The sequence below is a fragment of the Phoxinus phoxinus genome (genome assembly GCF_949152265.1).
Source record: "Phoxinus phoxinus genome assembly, chromosome: 23".
Classification (NCBI taxonomy): Eukaryota; Metazoa; Chordata; class Actinopteri; order Cypriniformes; family Leuciscidae; genus Phoxinus; species Phoxinus phoxinus.
The window spans coordinates 2,494,452-2,516,469 of NC_136898.1; the positions used below are offsets into that span (position 1 = coordinate 2,494,452).

Consider the following 22,018-nt stretch of genomic DNA (forward strand, 5'->3'; position numbering starts at 1 on the left):
CCATTACCTTTCAAATTGCGCAATTTGAAACTGCGAATTGAAAATACACCCAATGGAAACACGTCAATTTCACAAAAACTCCCATTTGTCGCAAAAAAGTTTTTACGCTCGCATGAGTTTTTTCAGGCAATTTGAAAAATAAATATTTCGCAAAACTGCAATGGAAACAGTTTTTGCGCATTTACAGTCACCTGACGTAGATGACGCGGTGTGTTTGGACAGAATACGAGACAGCTCTTTATTAAACTCATAAAAGATGAGAAAATACTCAGAAACTCAGAAAATACTGGTTTCTGAACCTCAAAGAATAGCCACAATCAAGACCTTGAAGCAGAAATGAGGGAGAAACTTTCATCTTCATTTATATAGCGCTTTTAACAATGTAGATTGTTTCAAAGCAGCTTTACAGAGATAAACGTATAATTTAAGGTAACAGATTGTTTTGGCTTTATAGTGGTTCTTGAATAAAGTTATTGTCCAGCTAAAGTTAGTTTTGATTGATTCACTTTCGCCGAAATGATCATTAGTTATTAAATTAGAGGCCGCTAAGACGACACCATTCTCTCTACACAGACTTTAAACACGAACCTGTGAGAAACGCTGATGGCGCTCACGTGCGCATCAAGAATTAATTTTATAATTATTGCATCATTTCGCAATCGCTTTTTTGTCGACATTTAGAAAAAAATCGCAAAAGCTTGGTGCAAATCTGTAATGGAAACGTGTGACGAGCAACCAAATCAACCAAACATTCTTCAGCTCTCGGCCACCAGTAAAAAACACCTTTTTATAATGCCATGGATCTCCCAGAAATCATTATGTCAGAGTACCATAAGAGGACCAGTTCCAACAACACAAACCACAACTAAAAGGATTATTAACAAACAATAAATTTGAGCATTAAATGAGCAGATAATAAAAGCCGTGCTTGTGAAAAAATTAGATATTTTATGATTCATCATAAAATCAATGTCCATGGATTGCAGGTTGATGCAAAACTCTCTGAATGTGCGATCAATCAGCGTTTGCTCTCCACACATGACGTTAAAGTAATCTCTTGCAATCAATGACGTGAAGTTTGGGAAACACGTGCACAATTTTAAACAGGCATTTGCTTTAGGCTATAGTTTCCATGCAGCTTGTGTATCATCATCTAGATAAAGTACCGGTAGTCCGGTATCTGTATTAAATCTGTATTGAAGATGTAATAAGGACAAAATAAAGGCAACATACGAAGCACAATTATATCTGGTGTCATAAAAAAGATGATTGTCCGAGGGTTGACTCACTACAGCAAAAGCAAATCCCTCATTGTGCATGAATGAAATGTGTTTACTTAAAAAACATAAAAACATTCCTGCATCTGTTTCTGAAATCATTCATATCAGAAGTCAGTGCCACTGAAAACATCAAGCCACTTTTATGCTTGTCCACGACCTGCTATGAACATTTCATCCATTTTGAGTCACACTGACTCATATGTTTGTGCCAATCTAAATAAATAATCTGTCTAGAGGAACTATGACGCAACAAAGTGGCTTTGATTTAAGGTGTTCACATGCAGTTTGATTCTCATGGTTCTTTTGGTCCGGCCCCAAAAACAAAATGACAGGGTTTGTTCACACTTGGCATGCTTGGTTCAGTTAAAACAAACCCTGGTGCGGTTGCTCTGTTAGTGTGTTTTATTTGAATAAGTGTGAACGCTGTTATCCGAACCCAAACAAGCGGACCGAGACCCACCTTTCCAAACAAACTCTGGTGCGGTTTGACTGAAATATGAACCAAAGACACAAACAGGACGTGATGTCACAAGATGCGACCCTACAAAGCACAGAATGCTCCAGCAAACCTGTTTATCTCGTCATAGGAGCTACGGTGGCCATTACGGTTCAGTGCAGGCGTCGGGAACTTTGCAGCTGATCTTCGTGTGTGTGTGTGCAACGGACGTATTCCTGTCGCTGTTTACACACTTCATAAGCTCTTCATTAGTTCTCATCTGATCAAAATACCATCATATGTAGGCTGTGCACATGCAGCGAGCGTATTTAGTCCAGCATACAGCATTGTTTTAGGTTTATATTTATATTTAGGTTCGGTGTTAAAAATGACAGTAGCTACGTTTCTAATCATCCACCTATTTTTATGCGCATTTTGGGATATCCCATAAAAAAAACACTTGGATGGAAAGGCCAAAATGCACATAAGTTCAAAAAAACAGCACATACTGTAAAAAACGTATGCGCTCAATTGAGTCGGATAAACCACGATGGAAACACATTTCCCGAATAAATTCCTCGATGTGCATCAAATGGGATGCACTGATATGAACATTTTGGCCGATACCGATAACCGATAATTCTTTCTTTTTAAAAGCCGATAACCGCTATATTCGCCGATAAATCTAAATCCAAATTTGTATATAATTTTTGAGAGCCTGATTACAAAAACAAAAGTCTCACTATTGAAAGCCATGACCCAAACACACACTAATGTTATGTAGCCGATATGCACTAATTTTATGATATGCACTAATGTTATGTAGCCGATATGACAGACTTGCATGTTGCACTGAAATGTATTTTCCTTTTTTTAAGTGATTCCAATCATATTTCAAGCCATTTAAAATCATCATGCTGAACAGTGCACATCTGAAGAGTCTCATTATTTATTGGCTTTTCAGGCCATTTTCTTATCAGGCCAATAATGAAAACATTAAAAATGAACATATATTGGCCGATGCCGATATGATGGCCGATATATCGTGCATCCCTAAAAAAGACATGTGACTTTGCGATGGGACGACATAACTGGACTAACCAGCGGACCAATCTCGTTTAACTTCCAGAACTGTCTTAGACGACGGTCCGCTTGATCACACCAGGGTTCGGTTCGCACTTATTCAAGTTTTTTTTTTATTAGTGCTGGGCAATAAATAAACAAAATAAAAGTTTGTGTTTACATAATATATGTGTCAATAAATACACACACATGCATATATATATTTAAGAAAAAATGGTTATTTATTATCTAAAATATTTATATTTACTTATAATGTAAATTATGTATAAATATACATATTTCTTAAATATATACATGCATATAAAAATTATTATACACATACATATTTTATGTAAACACAAGCTTTTATTTTGGATGCGATTAATCGTTGCCCAGCCCTAGTTTTAATCAAACCAAGCATGCCAAATGTACATTAGATAGTGAGTATCTTGTCATAGGGTAATTTACCAATCATATTAAATATTTTCTGGAGCCATCTCACAACATTAAAGTCCATCCACAATCATTTCAAAACAGTCTGATGCCGTATTCATTCATGCAACTTAGGGATGGGCCGCGATTAATCACGATTAATCGGATCCAAAATAAAGGTTTGTGTTTAAATAATATATGTATGTAGGGCTGTTAACGATTAATCGCGATTAATCAAATCCAAAATAAAGTTTGCGTTTACAAAATATATGTGTGTGTATTGTGTATCATTATTTTGTATATATAAATACACATACATGCATGTCTATATTTAAGAAAAAATAGTTATTTATATATAAAATAGTTATATTATAATATAAATCATGTAAAAATATAAATGCAGTATATAAATGCAAATATTTCTCAAATATATACATGCATGTGTGTGTATTTATATATAGAAAATAATTATACACAATACACACACACATATTATGTAAACACAAACTTTTATTTTGGATTCGATTAATCGCGATTAATCATTTACAGCCCTATATGTATGTGTACTGTGTATAATTATTTTGTATATATAAATACACACATATGCATATTTAAGAACTATTTGCATGTATATATTTATACATAATTTATATTATATAGAAATATTTTATATAGAAATATGCATGTGTGTGTATTTATATATAGAAAATAATTATACACAATACACATACATATATTATTTAAACACAAACTTATATTTTTGATGCGATTAATCGCGATTAATCGTTGCCCATCCCCAACTAAAAGCTTGAGTAATTACTTTTAAGGAGGAGTGTGTATCGAACAACATGTTGGTGGATTGCAACACACCAGTTGGGAAGCACAGACCCGAGGCAAGCCAGGCATCAATTTAACCGGCCTCGTTTCAAAGGCTAGTCCAATGAAACCTGCGGTCTAATGTAGGCCAACTCACCCATATCTGCAGTTTGATTCTCTTGTCGTTCTTGTAGACGGTTTTGACTTTGAAATCGATGCCCACCGTACTCACAAACGCTGACGTGAAGGAGTCGTCAGCGTACCGGAAGAGAAACGACGTCTTCCCTACACTGCTGTTGCCGATGATCAGCAGTTTGAACATGTAATCGAAGTTCTGGTCAGATCCTTCTTTCTGTGCCGCAGCCATCTGGAACCAGACAACACGCTTTCAACAAACAGCTGCAGCAACACACACGTCAAACCTGCACTAATAAACCTGCAAAATGCTTTCTTTTATTATTATTCATGTTCATATTGTTGTAGTCTAATGAATATTAAAACAGAATGCATACAAAAAAGTCACAATAAACAATTAACATATCCGTTTATTTATATAGCTCTGTTTTATAATGGTTAGTGGACACAAATACAAATATATATAAAAAAATAAATATTATTTATTTATTAAATATGAAAATAAATGGATTAATTAAAAATGGAGTTGTTTGACAAAACTGATATATTTTTTGTTTTATTAGGCTACTTTTTGTATGCATTCTGTTTTTACCACAATAATATTCATTAGACTACAACAATATAAACATGAATAATAATAATAATAATATACAGTAAGTATTTTTGTTTATTTGCAATCGAAATACTATGCATTTTTCATGTAAATAAATGGATGTTATATAATTACGTGAACAGTACATTAAATAAGCAAGTTAGTTTTTCTGTGAACATTTTAGTGTTTGGAAATATTCTTGAAAATGTATCCGTAGATTTATATTACGGTATATTTTTTTTATTTTCCCCCCACTTTAAAATAAAATATGTCTAAAGGAATATTATAAAAGACAGATTTGATGTATGATTTAAAAAATCAGTAAAGAGGAAACTGGCTTTTAAAAGTATAAGGCTAGTGAGATTATTTCTCTAAATTATAAATACAAACCAAACTACATGTTTAGACACTAAATACAGTAAAACATAATAAATATCACATATTATAAGTTGTCATTTATCAAATTTGGAGCTTGTCATTGGCCGAAAGAACCCTGGAAAGCCATCCATATAAAACCAATCCTCAAACACCATCTCAAAAATAAATACAGTCAAGCTGACAACCATTTAATTATGATAATGATGAATGTACAGAGAGGAAGAGCTATAAAACGCTTTAGTACAGGAATATTCCCCCAACCCCCACATTACAGAGGGTTAGGGTGTGTTTCCATCAATAACCATATCCATTTTATTCATCCTTATGTTCATAACGACTGATTTAATCATACTGAGAATAAAGCTAATATATTACAACAATCAATTGTGACATATTTCGCCTTACCGTCATTTATACAATTCGGAAATGATCAGCAGAACTGTAGCCTAATTATAATGAAATAACTTACTATTATAAAGCCATATGACAATACAAGCTTATAAACGCAACGCAAGCACAAACCTGCATGGATCCGTCCTGACGCATCCTACCGAAGATTTGGCACGATAATTCTGTCGGTTCCCGGTGATGCTCGAATCACTCCGTGTCCTCTGAGCATCAGCATCAGCTGCCAGAGAGAGAACGCGCGCTGACTCGCTGCTGTGCGCGCTCCCGGCCGTTCCAACGTCCTCAACCGCGCTCACTGCTGGGAGTTGGAGTTTTCTCCAAAGAATAGTTTGTAGTCCTAAAACCCGGAAGAGACTTGATGGATCGATTATCTCCTCTTTTTTTTTTTTTTTTTTACAGTCTATGATTATCTCTCACTTTTCTAATGTGTTTCGGTGTATCAGTCAAATAATATCCGTTTATATAAAACTATTGTTTCCCTCCATAACATTTTCTAAATATACGTTAGTGGTTCTGATGTTGTAGAATAATGTACCTCCGGACCTGGCTTGACTCATTCCAAAACGTTTGAATCAAACATTTTAATTCGTGTATAAAGCAACAATTATTTATATAGAATAACTTATTTATAAATAAAAACTTATATCATATTTAACGTGAGTATTAGGAAATAAAATTTGACAAAATATTTTAGTCCACACGAAGGTTTTTATATTTTCCCCCTTATATTAAAATCTATAATATCATCCCGCTGGATAGAAAATAAAACTGCATTTCAGTTTAGTAGGTTTTTATTTCATTTTTAGTATTATTGTAGAAATGATAGGGTAATCTGTAATTTACACTTAGGCCTATATAAATCCTACCGTCTTAAAATAATAAAACCCACAATTATAACAGGTTTGTATGATAATGTTCTCTATGAAGAAATATTTACCAGAGATTTGCAGAAGTCTGCAGATCGACATCTCATTGGCTTGGCTCCTGTCAATCATTAAATCTCGGAAGTTGACACTTGACAGTCAGTAGGCTACTCGTATTAAAAATATTTAAACAGACTTTTAAGGTAAAATTGCCCATTTGAGTGTTTTAGACAGATTGATATTTAGATGTAGCTCAATATATTGTAGTGGCTTTCAGAGTCTGTAAATTGTAGCGATTAAAACTGAGGCATGAATAATGCTGACAGGATGTTTCAGTTTGTTTTCATCTTCACTGTGGTATTATTTACAGCATTTACAGGCGTTTAAACCCGTTTAAAACGCATAGATTGGTTCGTTCACCCTGCCGAACACATGTCACGTTGGTTGGTTCGGTCATGTGACAATTCGGAGCTCAGAGTCAGACGCGTGCACGAGCCTCGGATTTTAGCAGCAGCGCGCCCTCTACCGGCCGCTGGTGTAAGTGTTAAATATCAACTACATTAAAATAGTGTTGTTTTTGTTTTATGTAATATTATAGTATTTATTAATATTTTAAATGAGCTTATACTTTAATATTTTAATTTTGTAATTTTAGTCGGCTACTTTAGCATAAAATTATATTATTTGAGACTAGTTCTAATAGATAGATAGATGGATGGATGGATGGATGGATGGATGGATGGATGGATGGATGGATGGATGGATGGATGGATGGATGGATGGATGGATGGATGGATGGATAGATAGATAGATAGATAGATAGATAGATAGATAGATAGATAGATAGATAGATAGATAGATAGATAGATAGATAGATAGATAGATAGATAGATAGATAGATAGATAGATAGATAGAATAGACTTTATAATAAAGCATGTTTGCCCTGAGATGCTTCACTATTTGACAGATGTACTTTTATCACGGATAGATGCACATTTATGATGGATAGATGCACTTTTATCATGGATAGAGGCACTTTTATGATGGACAGATGCACTTTTATGATGGACAGATGCACTTTTATCATGGACAGATGCACTTTTATCATGGATAGATGCACTTTTATGATGGATAGAGGCACTTTTATGATGGACAGATGCACTTTTATCATGGATAGATGCACATTTATGATGGATAGATGCACTTTTATCATGGATAGAGGCACTTTTATGATGGACAGATGCACTTTTATGATGGACAGATGCACTTTTATCATGGACAGATGCACTTTTATCATGGATAGATGCACTTTTATGATGGATAGAGGCACTTTTATGATGGACAGATGCACTTTTATCATGGATAGAGGCACTTTTATGATGGACAGATGCACTTTTATGATGGATAGATGCACTTTTATGATGGACAGATGCACTTTTATGATGGACAGATGCACTTTTATGATGGACAGATGCACTTTTATGATGGACAGATGCACTTTTATCATGGATAGATGCACTTTTATCATGGATAGATGCACTTTTATGATGGATAGAGGCACTTTTATGATGGATAGATGCACTTTTATGATGGACAGATGCACTTTTATGATGGATAGATGCACTTTTATGATGGATAGAGGCACTTTTATGATGGATAGATGCACTTTTATGATGGACAGATGCACTTTTATAATGGATAGATGCACTTTTATGATGGGCAGATGCACTTTTATGATGGATAGATGCACTTTTATGATGGATAGATGCACTTTTATCATGGACAGATGCACTTTTATGATGGATAGATTAACTTTTATGATGGATAGATGCACTTTTATGATGGATAGATACACTTTTATGATGGATAGATGCACTTTTATCATGGATAGATGCACTTTTATCATGGATAGATGCACTTTTATCATGGATAGATGCACTTTTATCATGGATAGATGCACTTTTATCATGGATAGATGCACATTTATGATGGATAGATGCACATTTATGATGGATAGATGCACATTTATGATGGATAGATGCACTTTTATCATGGATAGATGCACTTTTATGATGGACAGATGCACTTTTATCATGGATAGATGCACATTTATGATGGATAGATGCACTTTTATCATGGATAGATGCACTTTTATGATGGATAGATGCACTTTTATGATGGATAGATGCACTTTTATGATGGATAGATGCACATTTATGATGGATAGATGCACATTTATGATGGATAGATGCACATTTATGATGGATAGATGCACTTTTATCATGGATAGATGCACTTTTATCATGGATAGATGCACTTTTATGTTGGATAGATGCACTTTTATCATGGAGATGCTTTTTTCATGGACTTCAAGACAGTAATAGCAATCCACTGCCATTATAAAGCTTGGAAGAGTCAGGATTTTTTAATATAACTCAGATTGTATTCGTCTGAAAGAAGAAAGTAATATACACCTAGGATGACTTGAGGGTGAGTAAATCCATGGGCTGATTTTCATTTTAAAGTGAACTACTCCTTTAATAGGGAGAAGCTGAAAAGGTCTGGTTCTGGTGTGATATTCTCCCAGGTGCCGTTTGTACCTTCAACACAAGAACAAACTGCAAATGTTATCAAGCTTCTGGATGGACGCAAAGGCCGTCTGGCTGACCTGGGATCAGCCAATGGACGTTTGGTAAGTTTTGCTGACCTTTAAATGAAGATAAAATGTCAGCTCACACTATCCACGTATGTATTAACTGTCCTGTGCAGGTTTGTGAAGCCTCGGCTGTGGGATTTCAGGGCACAGGATTTGAAATAAACTCCATGTTGTTGGGCTATTCGAGGAGTAAAGCATGGCAAACCACACAATGATATTCATTTGATCAAACAGGACTTCTGGAAGGTAAAGTGTATGCATAAATATTTCAAGTATTTTGCATTATGTTATATTTCTAGCTTTCCCAACTGTAGCTCTTTTATGTTCCAGACGGATCTGTCCGAACACAGAAACGTGAGTGTGTTCCTGCAGTGTTCTGTTGCTGGATGGCCATGTGGGGGCGCTATAGGATCAGGCCATGCATTTTCTGTATATTAGTAGAGGCCAGATGGGAAATAAGCTTTTATTTACCCTACAAGTTTGATGAAAACATATTTTATATTTTATAAACTACAGCTACAGGTTTTATTTTACTATGCAAAAAAAAAATGCATAGAAAAATAAAATTACATTGACGACAATATAACACGTTATTAATATTTTCGTTGGTTCTCATTTTCATAATTTCTTTGTTGCCAAAATTATGTCGGCACAATTTGTCATGTTTCATTGCGTTATTATCACAAATAAAACAATCGACTCCAAGCACACCTACGCAATATCCTTACAAAATCTTAATAATAAATGATTAATAATATTTGAATGAAGGGTGAAGATGTACATTTTCCTATAGGCCGGATGTCACTTTTGTCCACTACTGTGCAAATCCCTCATGCATCTCATGAAGTTTAAATATTTTTAGTTTTACTGAAATATTTTGTATCTTCGCTGATGATCAAATATGCAAGTATGTTAATATTGCGTAAGATATATTACAGCATTTTTTTATTATTTTAGGTTAATGTTTATTCTTAGTTCATGATGCATTAATATGTAAACATATGAAAACAGAACTGACATTAACCTAAATTAATAAATGCATTGCATTAAAGGGGTGGTTGATTATGATTTGACTTTTCTAACTGTAGTTAGTGTGTAATGTTGCTGTTTGATCATAAACAACATCTGCAAAGTTACAACGCTCAAAGTTCAAAGCAAAGGAAGATATTTGCTTTTAAAGAAAAGGACTACAACAAACGGCTGGTAGGAACTACACGACATTCCTCCCGGGTTAGTGACATCACCAACCCTAGAATTTACATAAGCCCCGCCCCCGGGACACGCAGTCCATGTTGAGAAGAGGAAGAGTTGTTGTAGTCGAGCACATTTGTGAGTCAGCTCAAACTTTAGCATCCATCTTTTCACATGCAATAGAAAGTCACTCTGTGTGCATCTCACAACAGTTCCTATACGAGCGATTTATAGATTATCATGACAGAATATGCTAATTGAAGATCGTTAACTGCACATCAGCGACATAAATTCATCAACTAACCATTCAGAGACGTCCTGTTGCTTCTACATGTTGTTCTTCTTCTTGAGTCTCTCCATCTTTGTCTGACTCCGTTTTAACATTAAAGACAGAACAGTTTTAGTGTGTGTGCGTGAGGTAACGGCAGCTGCTAACACACACACACACACACACACACACACACACACACACACACACACACACACACACACACACACACACACACGCACACACACACACACACACACACACACACACACACACACACACACACACACACACACACACACACACACACACACACAGACAGGAGCTCTTGAAACCCCGCCCTCTGCAGCAGCTCATTTGCATTTAAAGGGACAGACACAAACCAGTGCGTTTTTGCAAACCCTCAAAAAGTGACAGCTTTAACATGCTATATAAAAATATCTGTGGGGTATTTTGAGCTAAAACTTCACACACACACTCTGGGGACATCAGAGATTTATTTTACATCTTGTGAAAAGGGCATTTTACCCCCCCCCCCCCCTTTAATGTTAATGTTGTAAAGTAAAGTGTTACCAAAACATCTTAGCACGACCTTCCATAAAGAACAAAATGAGGGTTTAAGAAGTTTAAAGGTGATTTATGCTTGTGAATGTGTCAGATGGGGCTTCTGGAAGAGAGTTTCCTGAGGATGCCGGAGTCATTGTGTGTCGTTTCCCGTTCCCTGACCGGCCTCACATCTGCCCTGCTGGATCGGGACTGAACCGGGTCTGGGCTTCTGCTAGAGAACCATCCAGAACATCTGAACAGCTCGCCCTCAATCATTTTATCCCTTTAAACTCATCTTTGATCACCAAAATTACATATTTAATCACATTTAATCTTCATGCCTTAAAATAGCTTGAATGTAACTCGACACCCTTGCCTCATTTTCACTGATGAGTGGAACAAGTGGTCACTTTAAAAAGGAAGGGTGTATTGTTTACATTAGACATCAGGCATATGCTTTCCATTTGATACTGTTTTGTGTTGCATAAAGCAGTCTGCGCTGTGAATATTCGTTGTTTGCATGCAATAAATATAAATGTTTAGCTGTTGAATTTAAGTATAAATAACTGAGTTCAGCATGTAAACACTTTATATTGAAAACCAGCCTTCACATAATAACATCAACACTCTCCCACTCTCTCTGAAGACCTTCAAAACACAAGCAATGTGTGTGTGAAACGTTACCCTGAGAACTGATGGCTGTTTTCTTGAATAAAGACCAATGTACAACACACACTGTTTGCATTAGCGGTGCCACTCGATATGAGTGATATTATTTTTTTCGATATACAAAAAAAAAATGTAGTAGCCCTATGATATAAACCCATAATTTATTGGTATAACTTAGGGTATAGGCTTAGGTTAATATGATGAAAATTATAAATTAAAATATATATATATATTTTTAATCTATCTGCACCCATACATTTATGATAAATATGTTGTCTAGGCTGTTTTGATTTTTATTAATTCATTCCCAAAATTTATTCTTTATATCAACTATTTAATTTTCACTAGTTAAAATGCTAATTCTTTAGTGGCAATGGCATTTTTTGATATCAGGAATTAAATTTCCAATAGTAAAAATGTGAATTCTGGATATCAACAATGATGTCATCACTCAATAATTAAATTTCAACTAGTAAAAACTATAATTCTTGACATCCGTAATTTAATTTCCACTAGTTAAATGTATAGGCTGCCATTCATATTCAATTGTTGATATCAATTGATTTCTTACTAATTGAATTGATTCACATATCAATTAAATTCTTACTAATATAAAAATCATAATTTTTGATATCAGTAATTGTGGTTACTAGTGCAAATTGATATCAACTATTGAATTGCTACTAGATAAAATGTTCATTTTTGAAATCAATAATTTGCCACTAGTGACAATGTTCATTTCTGATATCATAAATGTGATTTTTTTTGTCAGAAAGCCATTTTAGATATAGCTATCTGAATTACTCTCCTAATTATTGATATCATAAATACATTTTCACATCAGAAATTACAAATGTAATGTTGAAATACATTTACAGATATCAAGAATTATGCCTAATATTTCAGCTAGTGACAATTGAGTTTATATTTTTAGTAACCACGTAATTTTTGAGTTCAGCAGAGAAAGTTGAAATTGATATCAAGAATTCGTATTTCTGCGAGTGAGGACGTCATTGTTGATATCAAGAATTTGCATTTTAACTAGTGGAAATTGAGTTGCTGATATCAATAATTCATATCCTGCTATGCATAAGTCAAAACGGCTTGACATCCTCTCTCTCTCTCTCTCTCTCTCTCTCTCTCTCTCTCTCTCTCTCTCTCTCTCTCTCTCTCTCTCTCTCTCTCTCTCTCTCTCTCTCTGTGTGTGTGTGTGTGTGTGTGTGTGTGTGTGTGTGTGTCAGTATGAGTCATACATGCACACATCTAAATCGGTAGTAAAACTAGTGTGAAGCATCACATGGTGGCGCTAGAGATCTTTACTCTATAACCCATAGTCTCTAAAACATGTCCATGCATGTCCTGCTCAAACTAAATATTATAACATACAGAATACATGGACAATAAAAATGGAAAATAAAACATCGTAGGATACACAGAAAATAGAAAAATAAAAGTCGTGTTTCGACTACTTTAAGTATTTAACAAAATAATAACAATAACAATAATAATTAACAACAAAAGTGCATCTATTAATAACTAAAATTAAAAATCTAGATTTAGTTTCATTAGCCTATATTTAAGATTGTATTTCAATTTAAAGTTATAGGCTAATTTAAATGAAATAAAAGTTAACATCGTGATTCACAGATCTATCTAATCTCAGGAATAAAATATTAAATTTTTGAGACGCGCGTCTTCATTCCAGCGCTCAGTGAACGCGCGTGACGCGCCACTGAATATAAAATAAGGGGGCGGAGCCTCCGCGCGCGCGTGTATAAGACTGAAGCTCTGTGATGATTTCTCGCAGTCGGACTCGAGCATGGACATACTCAGGACTATAACACACCATCATCATCACCATCACCATCACCATCATCAGCCTGTGAACAACGGCAAGATGTGTGAACACACACACCACAGACCCACCGAGAGCAGACGAGGGAAAGCAGAGGATAGTAATAATGCTCATGCCACGCAAGAAATGTCACGCATCATCACGGATTCAACCACTGGGAAATGTTACTGTAGAGGAAAAGTTTTGGGCAAGGTAAATATTTACATTTGACTTTGACATTTCATTGACATTTGACATTTGAAAAGAAATACAATGGAGCACCATGTAAATACTATAGTGCAAAAAGCATGGTATCAGTACCATAATATTTTATTTATATATTAAATATTTAAAAGTGCATCAGCAGTTATATTTTGGGTTTCGTTTAATTTTATGAATTAGTAATGCATAGAGGCAAATAAGAGATTTGAATATTGAATATACTGATAATGCTGTTATAATGCATCCTCCCTCTCTCTCTCTCTCTCTCTCTCTCTCTCTCTCTCTCTCTCTCTCTCTCTCTCTCAGGGCGGTTTTGCCAAATGCTATGAATTTACAGATCTAAGCACTGGGAAGATGTATGCAGCCAAAATCATTCCACACACGCGCGTCTCCAAACCTCACCAAAGGGAAAAGGTAACTTGCTGTCCTGTCGTCACGTATTTGCTGCTGGCTGCATGCATTGCTTGAATCGCTAATTAAGTTTTTGCAACCGTTTGATTGACAGATCGACCGAGAAATCGAATTGCACAGAGCCCTGCATCACAAACACATCGTTCACTTCTACCACCACTTCGAGGACAAAGATAACATCTACATCCTGCTTGAATACTGCAGCAGACGGGTGAGTGCTATTCACGTCTCTCTTTAATAATAGGTCTTAGGAAATATTGTTGCACTGACGTATTTTGTTGTTCTTCAGTCTCTAGCACATATTCTCAAGGCCCGGAAGGTGCTTACAGAACCAGAGGTCCGGTACTATCTGAGACAGATCGTCTCGGGCTTAAAGTATCTCCACGAGCAAGACATTCTGCACAGAGATCTTAAACTAGGTAAGCATCTAGAGCATTCATTCATTCCCTAGATAACACCGAAATCCCCTTCGTAACCTGATTCTGTTGCTATTCCCAGGTAACTTTTTCATCAATGAATCAATGGAGCTCAAGGTTGGAGACTTTGGTCTGGCTGCGAAGCTCGAGCCGGTTGAGAACCGGAGGAGAACAATATGCGGGACGCCCAACTACCTGTCGCCTGAAGTCCTCAACAAGCAAGGGCACGGCTGTGAATCTGACGTCTGGGCTCTCGGCTGTGTGATGTAAGTACTAAAGCATTGCTGTGTTTCACTTTAAAACGGGCCTCGCGACTGAAGGGGTCTCCGCTGGCCCTCGGAAAACCGATACGGTCGGAAATTAACGGGGTGTTGGGGGCAAAAATGCCACCAAAATGAATAAAAATGTTCCCAAAACTCAAAATATGGGGCAAAAAAAGTCACTGTGAGTTCTTGTTTAAAGATTTATAATAGCCACCAAAACTGCCCCCAAAATTCAAGATATGGGGCAAAAAAATTCACTGTATGAGTTCTTGCTTTAATATTTATAATAACCACCAAAATGTATAAAACTGCCCCCAAAATTCAAGATATGGAGCAAAAAAAGTCACTGTATGAATCTTGTGTTAATATTTATAATAGCCACCAAAAATGCCACCTAAATTAATAAAAATGCCCCCAAAACTCAAAATATGGGGCAAAAAAATTCACTGTATGAGTTCTTGTTTTAATATTTATAATAGCCACCAAAATTAATAAAAATGCCCTCAAAACTCAAGATATGGAACAAAAAAAGTCACTGCATGAGTTTGTTTTCATATTTATAATAGCCACCAAAAATGGCACCAAAATTAACAGAAGAGAACTGCCCCCAAAATTCAAGATATGGGGCAAAAAATATCACTGTATGAGTTCTTGTTTTAATATTTAGAATAGCCACCAAAATTAATAAAAATAAAAAAGGATATAGTTAAGCAATACTGAATGAGCAAGAGTGCCGTTTTCCCGAATACCAGCAAAATTGTTAATGTGATATTGATTTCATACAACAGTTCAAAAACAAGAAATGAATATTATGTGAATTACATTTTAGACTACATCAATCCACAGTAGCTCCACTGCAACACAGTTGTTTCGTTACTGAATGAATCTGCGTTTAATGAGTGATTTGGGATGAATGATTCAACGACTCACTAACAAAGACATTCACTTAACTTCATCCAGCTGTTTTAAATGAATCATTTGACTGAATCATTTGACTCAATGACTCACTCATTAAAACCATTTGCTGCCACCTAATAAGAAAATAATTGCAGTCGCATTGTTTTTATCTGGCTTTTAAAAAAAAAATCTGGCTCTGAATTGCAAAGTCCGCCTCTAACAAGGAGGATGTTACTCTTGTAAATGTCATGTTTATTTATGACGGATCATTTATGTGCCAACAGGTATACCATGCTTTTGGGAAGACCTCCTTTTGAAACCACAAACCTTAAAGAAACGTACCGGTGCATTCGTGAAGCGCGATACTCCATGCCGTCGTCTTTGTCGCCTCAAGCCAAGCATCTCATCAGCAGCATGCTGGCCAAAAACCCCGTGGAAAGACCACAGCTCGACGATATTCTACGCCACGACTTTTTCTGCCAGGTGTGTGTCCGCTTGTGTGAACGAAACGTGTCACCGGTGAAGTATTCAGTGGTTTGAGCTTGTTTTTCCCCCTCTTATATCAGGGTTTCACACCAGACAGACTGTCTTCGAACTGCTGCCACGCGGCCCCAGATCTCCACCACACCAGTCCTGCCAAGAGCTTCTTCAAGAAAGCTGCCGCCGCCCTGTTCGGTGGGAAGAAGGACAAAGCCAAGTACTTGGAGAATCACAGTAAGCGCTTGTGTACAGTAAACCATTTGTGACCAGTCAAAACCAGTCACGAGTCGCACGGGTATATCTGTGGCGATAGCCAACAATACATTGTATGGGTCAAAATTATAGATTTTAATTTTTTGCGAAAAATCATTAGGATATTAAGTAAAGATCATGTTCCATGAAGATATTTAGTAAATTTCCTACAGTAAATATATAAAACATGTATTTTTGTGAGTGAATGCAGCACAATCGTGAACATAAATGCACAACTTTAAAGGAGATTTTCTCAATGTTTTGATTTTTTTGCATCCTCAGATTTCAGATTTTCAATAGTTGTATCTCGACCAAATATTGTCCTATCCTAACAAACCACACATCAATGGAAAACTTATTTCAAAATGTAAAAAAATGTGACTGGTTTTGTGGTCTAGCGTCACATTTGTGGATTATCTAAGTTACATCTTTAGACTGATACACGTTTTGCTTCTTGTAGATAAACCAACCAAGGAAGAGGATGACATAAACAAGCTATGCCTCGACCTCCGGAAAACTTCAGTCAGTCCTCAACCCTGCAGAAAAACCCTTGAGGTGAGCTTCCTCGTCCTTCTCCTATTGTGCAGAACGTTTAAGATTGTGTAACCTAACCTAATGCACATTCCTCCCTATATTTCCCACAGGACACTAAGCCCACCATCACGACTGCTGGAAAAGCAGCTGTTCCCGCAGTGAAGGACACGAGCAGCAAACAGCACATTAGAGACAGCATTCGCATGATCGTGCGGGGAACGCTGGGGAGCTGCAGTAGCAGCAGCGAATGTAAGAGACGTGCACATTTCTCTCAGCGTGAGGATGTTAATGGGTTTCAGTGCGATATCTAATGGGTTTGGATGCTTTTTGTGTTCACAGGTCTTGAGGACAGCACAATGGGAAGCGTTGTGGACACTGTTGCACGAGTTTTGCGAGGCTGTCTGGAGAACATGCCGGAAGGTGCGTATCTGACGTGATCCGAATTACAAATGCAAAGTCACGTTTAATAACCCATTCTTAATAATAAAGTAACATGCATTTAAAAAGAAAACGTATTGTAAGATTAAAAAGCATCAAAATGGTAAAAAAAAAAAAAAAAAAAAATATATATATATATATATATATATATAAATAACAATAATATATATATTAATTAAAATCAGTTTTGTTTAGAATTTTATTCCATGTTAAAGTTAATAATATTAGGCACATTAATAATAATATTAATAATATTTATTAATAATAAAGTTTTAAAAAATCCATTAAAAATCTGAAAATAAAACATATTTATAAAACATATTGTAAGATATAAATAAATAAAACATTAAAAGGATTTTGAACATTTTAAAAAGTTTAAATTCAGAAAATAAAATGTAAATTTATATACAAAAAATAAAATAATAATAATTACATTTTTGTTTTAGATTTTTTCCATGTCAGTTATGCATGTCGTTTCACTTTTAATAACTTGCATAACTTTAATTAACTTTAATAAAATTAAATAAATCTGAAAATAAAATATTTATAGAACATTGAAAAATACAGAGGGTTTTGTTATAAGTATAAATACAAATATATTTTTTACATTTATAAAAGTTTAAAATCTGAAATAATAATAATAGTATTAAATTAAAATCTTTTTTTTTTTTCATTCCATATCAAAGTTATACCTTTCACTTTTAACAATGCATTTTTAATCTCTTGTTTACAGCTAATAACATTCCCAAAGAAAGCATGAGCGGCAGCTTCCAGTGGGTGACGAAGTGGGTGGACTATTCCAACAAGTACGGCTTCGGTTACCAGTTGTCGGATCACACAGTTGGCGTCCTCTTCAACAACGGCACTCACATGAGCCTTCTGTCAGACAAAAAGTACGTTGACCATCTCAAAGTGTCTTTGTCGCTCATTTGCGGATAAAGATCCTGAAGACTAACGTGTCTTTAACCCCTCAGGACGGTGCATTACTACGCAGAGCTGGGACAGTGTTCGGTCTTCGCCACTACTGAAGCCCCGGAGCAGTTCGTCGGTCAGGTCACCATCTTAAAATACTTCGCCCACTACATGGAGGAGAATTTGATGGATGTAAGTGTCCTCGCTTGGTGGAAACGTGTTGCAATGGAAGTCTTATCAATAATTCACAGATTTGTCTGATTATAACTTGCTGCTCTTCAACAGGGAGGGGATTTACCCAATGTAACCGATGCTGGCAAACCCAGACTGTACCTTCTTCAGTGGCTCAAATCTGATCGAGCGCTCATGATGCTCTTCAACGATGGCACTTTCCAGGTAAAACTTCACATTTGCTGTTAGACATCTACATAATACGGGTGTAACGATACCCTCACGTCACGATTCGATACACACCACGATATTGAACTCACAATACCATATTATTGCGATACTCCACGACATATGATAAAAGGTTAACAAAAAATGCACTGTTGCTTAAAATGCTACATTTGGTGTTACATTGTGGGTGTAAATGAAATGGTGACAGTAGAATAACAATATTCATGATTCTGAAGCTGAAAACGGATTTATTTTAGACGAATATTCTTGCACTCTTTCACTGACTAGATATATCTAAAATAATGTAGGCCATTTGGCATCATCAGGACCCACAAATATTCCCCCATTGCATTATTATACATTATATTCAACATTATATATAGTAGTTTAATGTAGTACTGACACTAGAACTCTGTAAACTTGAATTTTTTTCTCACACACCATTTTTATTTTGGGTGAACTATCCACAATACATATTATTGCAGTTTTGTATTGTAATATATACTTGAAAAATTAGAATATGGTCAAAAGTTCATTTATTTAAGTAATTCAACTTAAAAGATGAAACTAATATTTTATATAGAGACTCATTACATGCAAAGTGAGATATTTCAAGCCTTTTATTTGTTATAATTTTGATTATGGCTTACAGCTTATGAAAACCCCAAATTCAAAATTAGAATATTGTGAAAAGGTTTTCATAAGTTGTAAGCCATAATCATCAACATTATAACAAATAAAGGCTTGAAATATCTCACTTTGCATGTAATGAGTCTATATAATATATTAGTTTCATCTTTTAAGTTGAATTACAGAAATAAATGAACTATTCTAATATTCTATTGAAAGAATAATAATATGAAATATTCCAATTTTTCGAGTTTTGTATTGTGACACGATACACCGCACTACATAATGTTGAGTTGATTGCTAAACGCATGCTATTCCCACAGGTCAACTTCTACCACGATCACACCAAGATCATCCTGTGCAATCAGAGTGACGAATACATCTTGACGTACATCAACGAGGACCGCGTCTCCACCACGCTGCGTCTCAGCACGCTCCTCGTGTCGGGATGCTCACCGGACCTTCGCACGCGCATGGACTACGCACTGGACATGCTGTTGCAGAGATGCAACTGAACCATACGAGCGCTCAAAGACTGGGAGACTTCGAAAAGACGAGAACGTGGACTACGTACGACTGGACGGGAGAGTGTTGAAGACGGGAGGAGATGAAACGGATTATGAGTTTTACAAAAGGACTGAGCTGGGCTGGAACCAGAGACGATGATGATGATGAGGAAATCAAGATGATAATATCTCATTTAGGTGTTTTAAATGCAGAAATCTTGCTTTGTTGAAGCCAAACGGAGATATTAACTCTTTCCCCGCCAGCGTTGACTTCAAAAGTTGCCTGAATTTTTTTGATCACGTTCACAAAACTTTCACGGCCTCCAGAATATTTTGTCGTACGAATAAACATTCAATATATTTGAAAGAAAGAACAGAGACTCTGCTTTTAAAGTAACGGAAATATATCCACACTTGAATGTGGATCAGAAACATAAAGACTTTGTCGGGATTGATAATCAAAACACAGATGCAGTAGATCGAGTCCACGCTTCATAGTCGTTTCCTCTTCATGGGTTCGACATTTCATTCGGTAACAATATTCAGTTTTGGTTTATATTTGATGATCACGTAAATGTTTCTATCCGCTCGTTCTGGTTTACACAGATCATAATTCTTCGCTTGTTTTTTGGATTTGGAGATGCCGTGCTATTTCAGAAGTTGCGCAACAGCGCCCCCTACCAAACCCAGATTCCCGGGAAACACTAGTCAATGGCGGGGAAAGAGTTAAAGTTGAGGAAAGAAGGCTTTAGCCAGGCAGGGTGGTTGGATGTAGCTCTCTTGAGAGCAGATTTCGTTTAACTGTGAAAGCATTCCTGCTTCAGGACACGGGCTCCAGAGTGAGGTGATCCGATGCTGTAGCTCAACATTTCACTGTGCGCACGCTCTGCAATGCCATGGACATAACTTATTATCAGAATACCCACTATTTATTTATTTAATAAAGATGACCTTAGAATAATGTCAGTGTTCATGAGTGATGTTTCAAGAACACACGTTATTTAATTGTTCAGTACAATAATCGTGTCTAGCGCTTTGTCCTTTTTGCGTCAATCTCCCAGGGCATCATGGGAGTTGAGGCAAACTCATTATGCAAGGCCGGTGGCAAAACCGCAATCGGCGTTTGTCTTGTCTTGATGTTTGTATAAAGATTAAAGATGAATAATATTGTGGAGGTGTTGTATTTTGTTTCTTTTTTGAAGCGTAATTACCCCATTGTCCCTGCGTCTGAGCAGTCTATTATGTAAACCTCCAGGGGCCGATGAAGCCACTTCAAAAACACACATTATTCTTACAAAAGAGAAGAAAACGTGGTTTTCACCACCTACTTTCAGCCCAGTACAAATTTCCTATACGCTATGTTGTCAAGCCCTTCATGCACTATAGTAAAAACAGTACTTGACTTAATTATAATGCTTACTTGATCTCATTGATGGATTGCTTTACTTTATTAATTGCTTTAGTTTTCTTCCTGCTTTTCTGCAACTAGAACAGACCTGTGACCCATTTATGGGTCACAACCCAAATAAATATTTAAGACTTACACCTTTACTGTGACAGTGCCTACACTTTTCATCATGCACTAATTAACTCACTTGTTATAATTAGTCATAATTTAAAGGTAATGCACGAATAAATAGCTCGTATGAGGTTTCCAGAATGAATCAAACCAAATGCATCTGAATACCTGCAGTGTAGACACAGTTAATGAAAAGAAAAATGAAAGATAATGACATGTGAAGGCCAAGTATAGTAACCCATACTCGGTCCCCCATCCAAGTTAGTGCACATACATTAGGAGCAGTGAGTAGTAAACACACACACTTCAAACCGTGGACACACATATCCAGTATTCAGTTTGTTCATGCCGGCATTGAGAATCAAACCCGCAAACTTTGGGATACCAGTCTCACTCTCAAACCATTAGGCCACAACTGCCACAGCTTTTCTATATACTTTTGTTCTTGGATAGACCATGAGTTGCTCTAAATCCATTCCTCAGAAAAAGTATGATGGAATACCAATTTTCATTCTTCGCATAATTTTAGGGACCGGCAGCATCAGTCGCCATTCCCCTTTCATTGAATCTTT

General features: G+C 36.0%; 2 protein-coding genes across 2 annotated transcripts in view; one reads left to right on the forward strand and one right to left on the reverse strand.

Moving 5' to 3' along the window:
• LOC306991646 (ras-related protein Rab-3C-like) overlaps positions 1–6,879 on the reverse strand; it is a 33,880-nt gene extending 27,001 nt beyond the window's left edge. The window contains exons 1-3 of the mRNA XM_079599696.1: positions 6,477–6,879; positions 5,654–5,876; positions 4,184–4,393 (exon numbers count right to left, since the gene is read on the reverse strand). Of these exons, the coding sequence (XP_079455822.1) occupies positions 4,184–4,393; positions 5,654–5,677 (234 nt within the window). The 5' untranslated portion in view covers positions 5,678–5,876; positions 6,477–6,879. The remainder of the gene's footprint in view (positions 1–4,183; positions 4,394–5,653; positions 5,877–6,476) is intronic.
• Positions 6,880–13,533: 6,654 nt separating this feature from the next.
• plk2a (polo-like kinase 2a) lies at positions 13,534–21,482 on the forward strand. Its single transcript, XM_079600474.1, has 14 exons — positions 13,534–13,780; positions 14,096–14,203; positions 14,295–14,411; positions 14,490–14,619; positions 14,699–14,882; positions 16,061–16,259; positions 16,343–16,490; positions 16,969–17,063; positions 17,153–17,291; positions 17,382–17,462; positions 18,214–18,373; positions 18,455–18,584; positions 18,678–18,788; positions 19,745–21,482. Exons 1-14 carry the CDS (start codon positions 13,553–13,555, stop codon positions 19,934–19,936), a joined length of 2,022 nt encoding a protein of 673 aa, XP_079456600.1. The 5' UTR covers positions 13,534–13,552; the 3' UTR covers positions 19,937–21,482.
• The last annotated feature ends 536 nt before the right edge of the window (positions 21,483–22,018 follow it).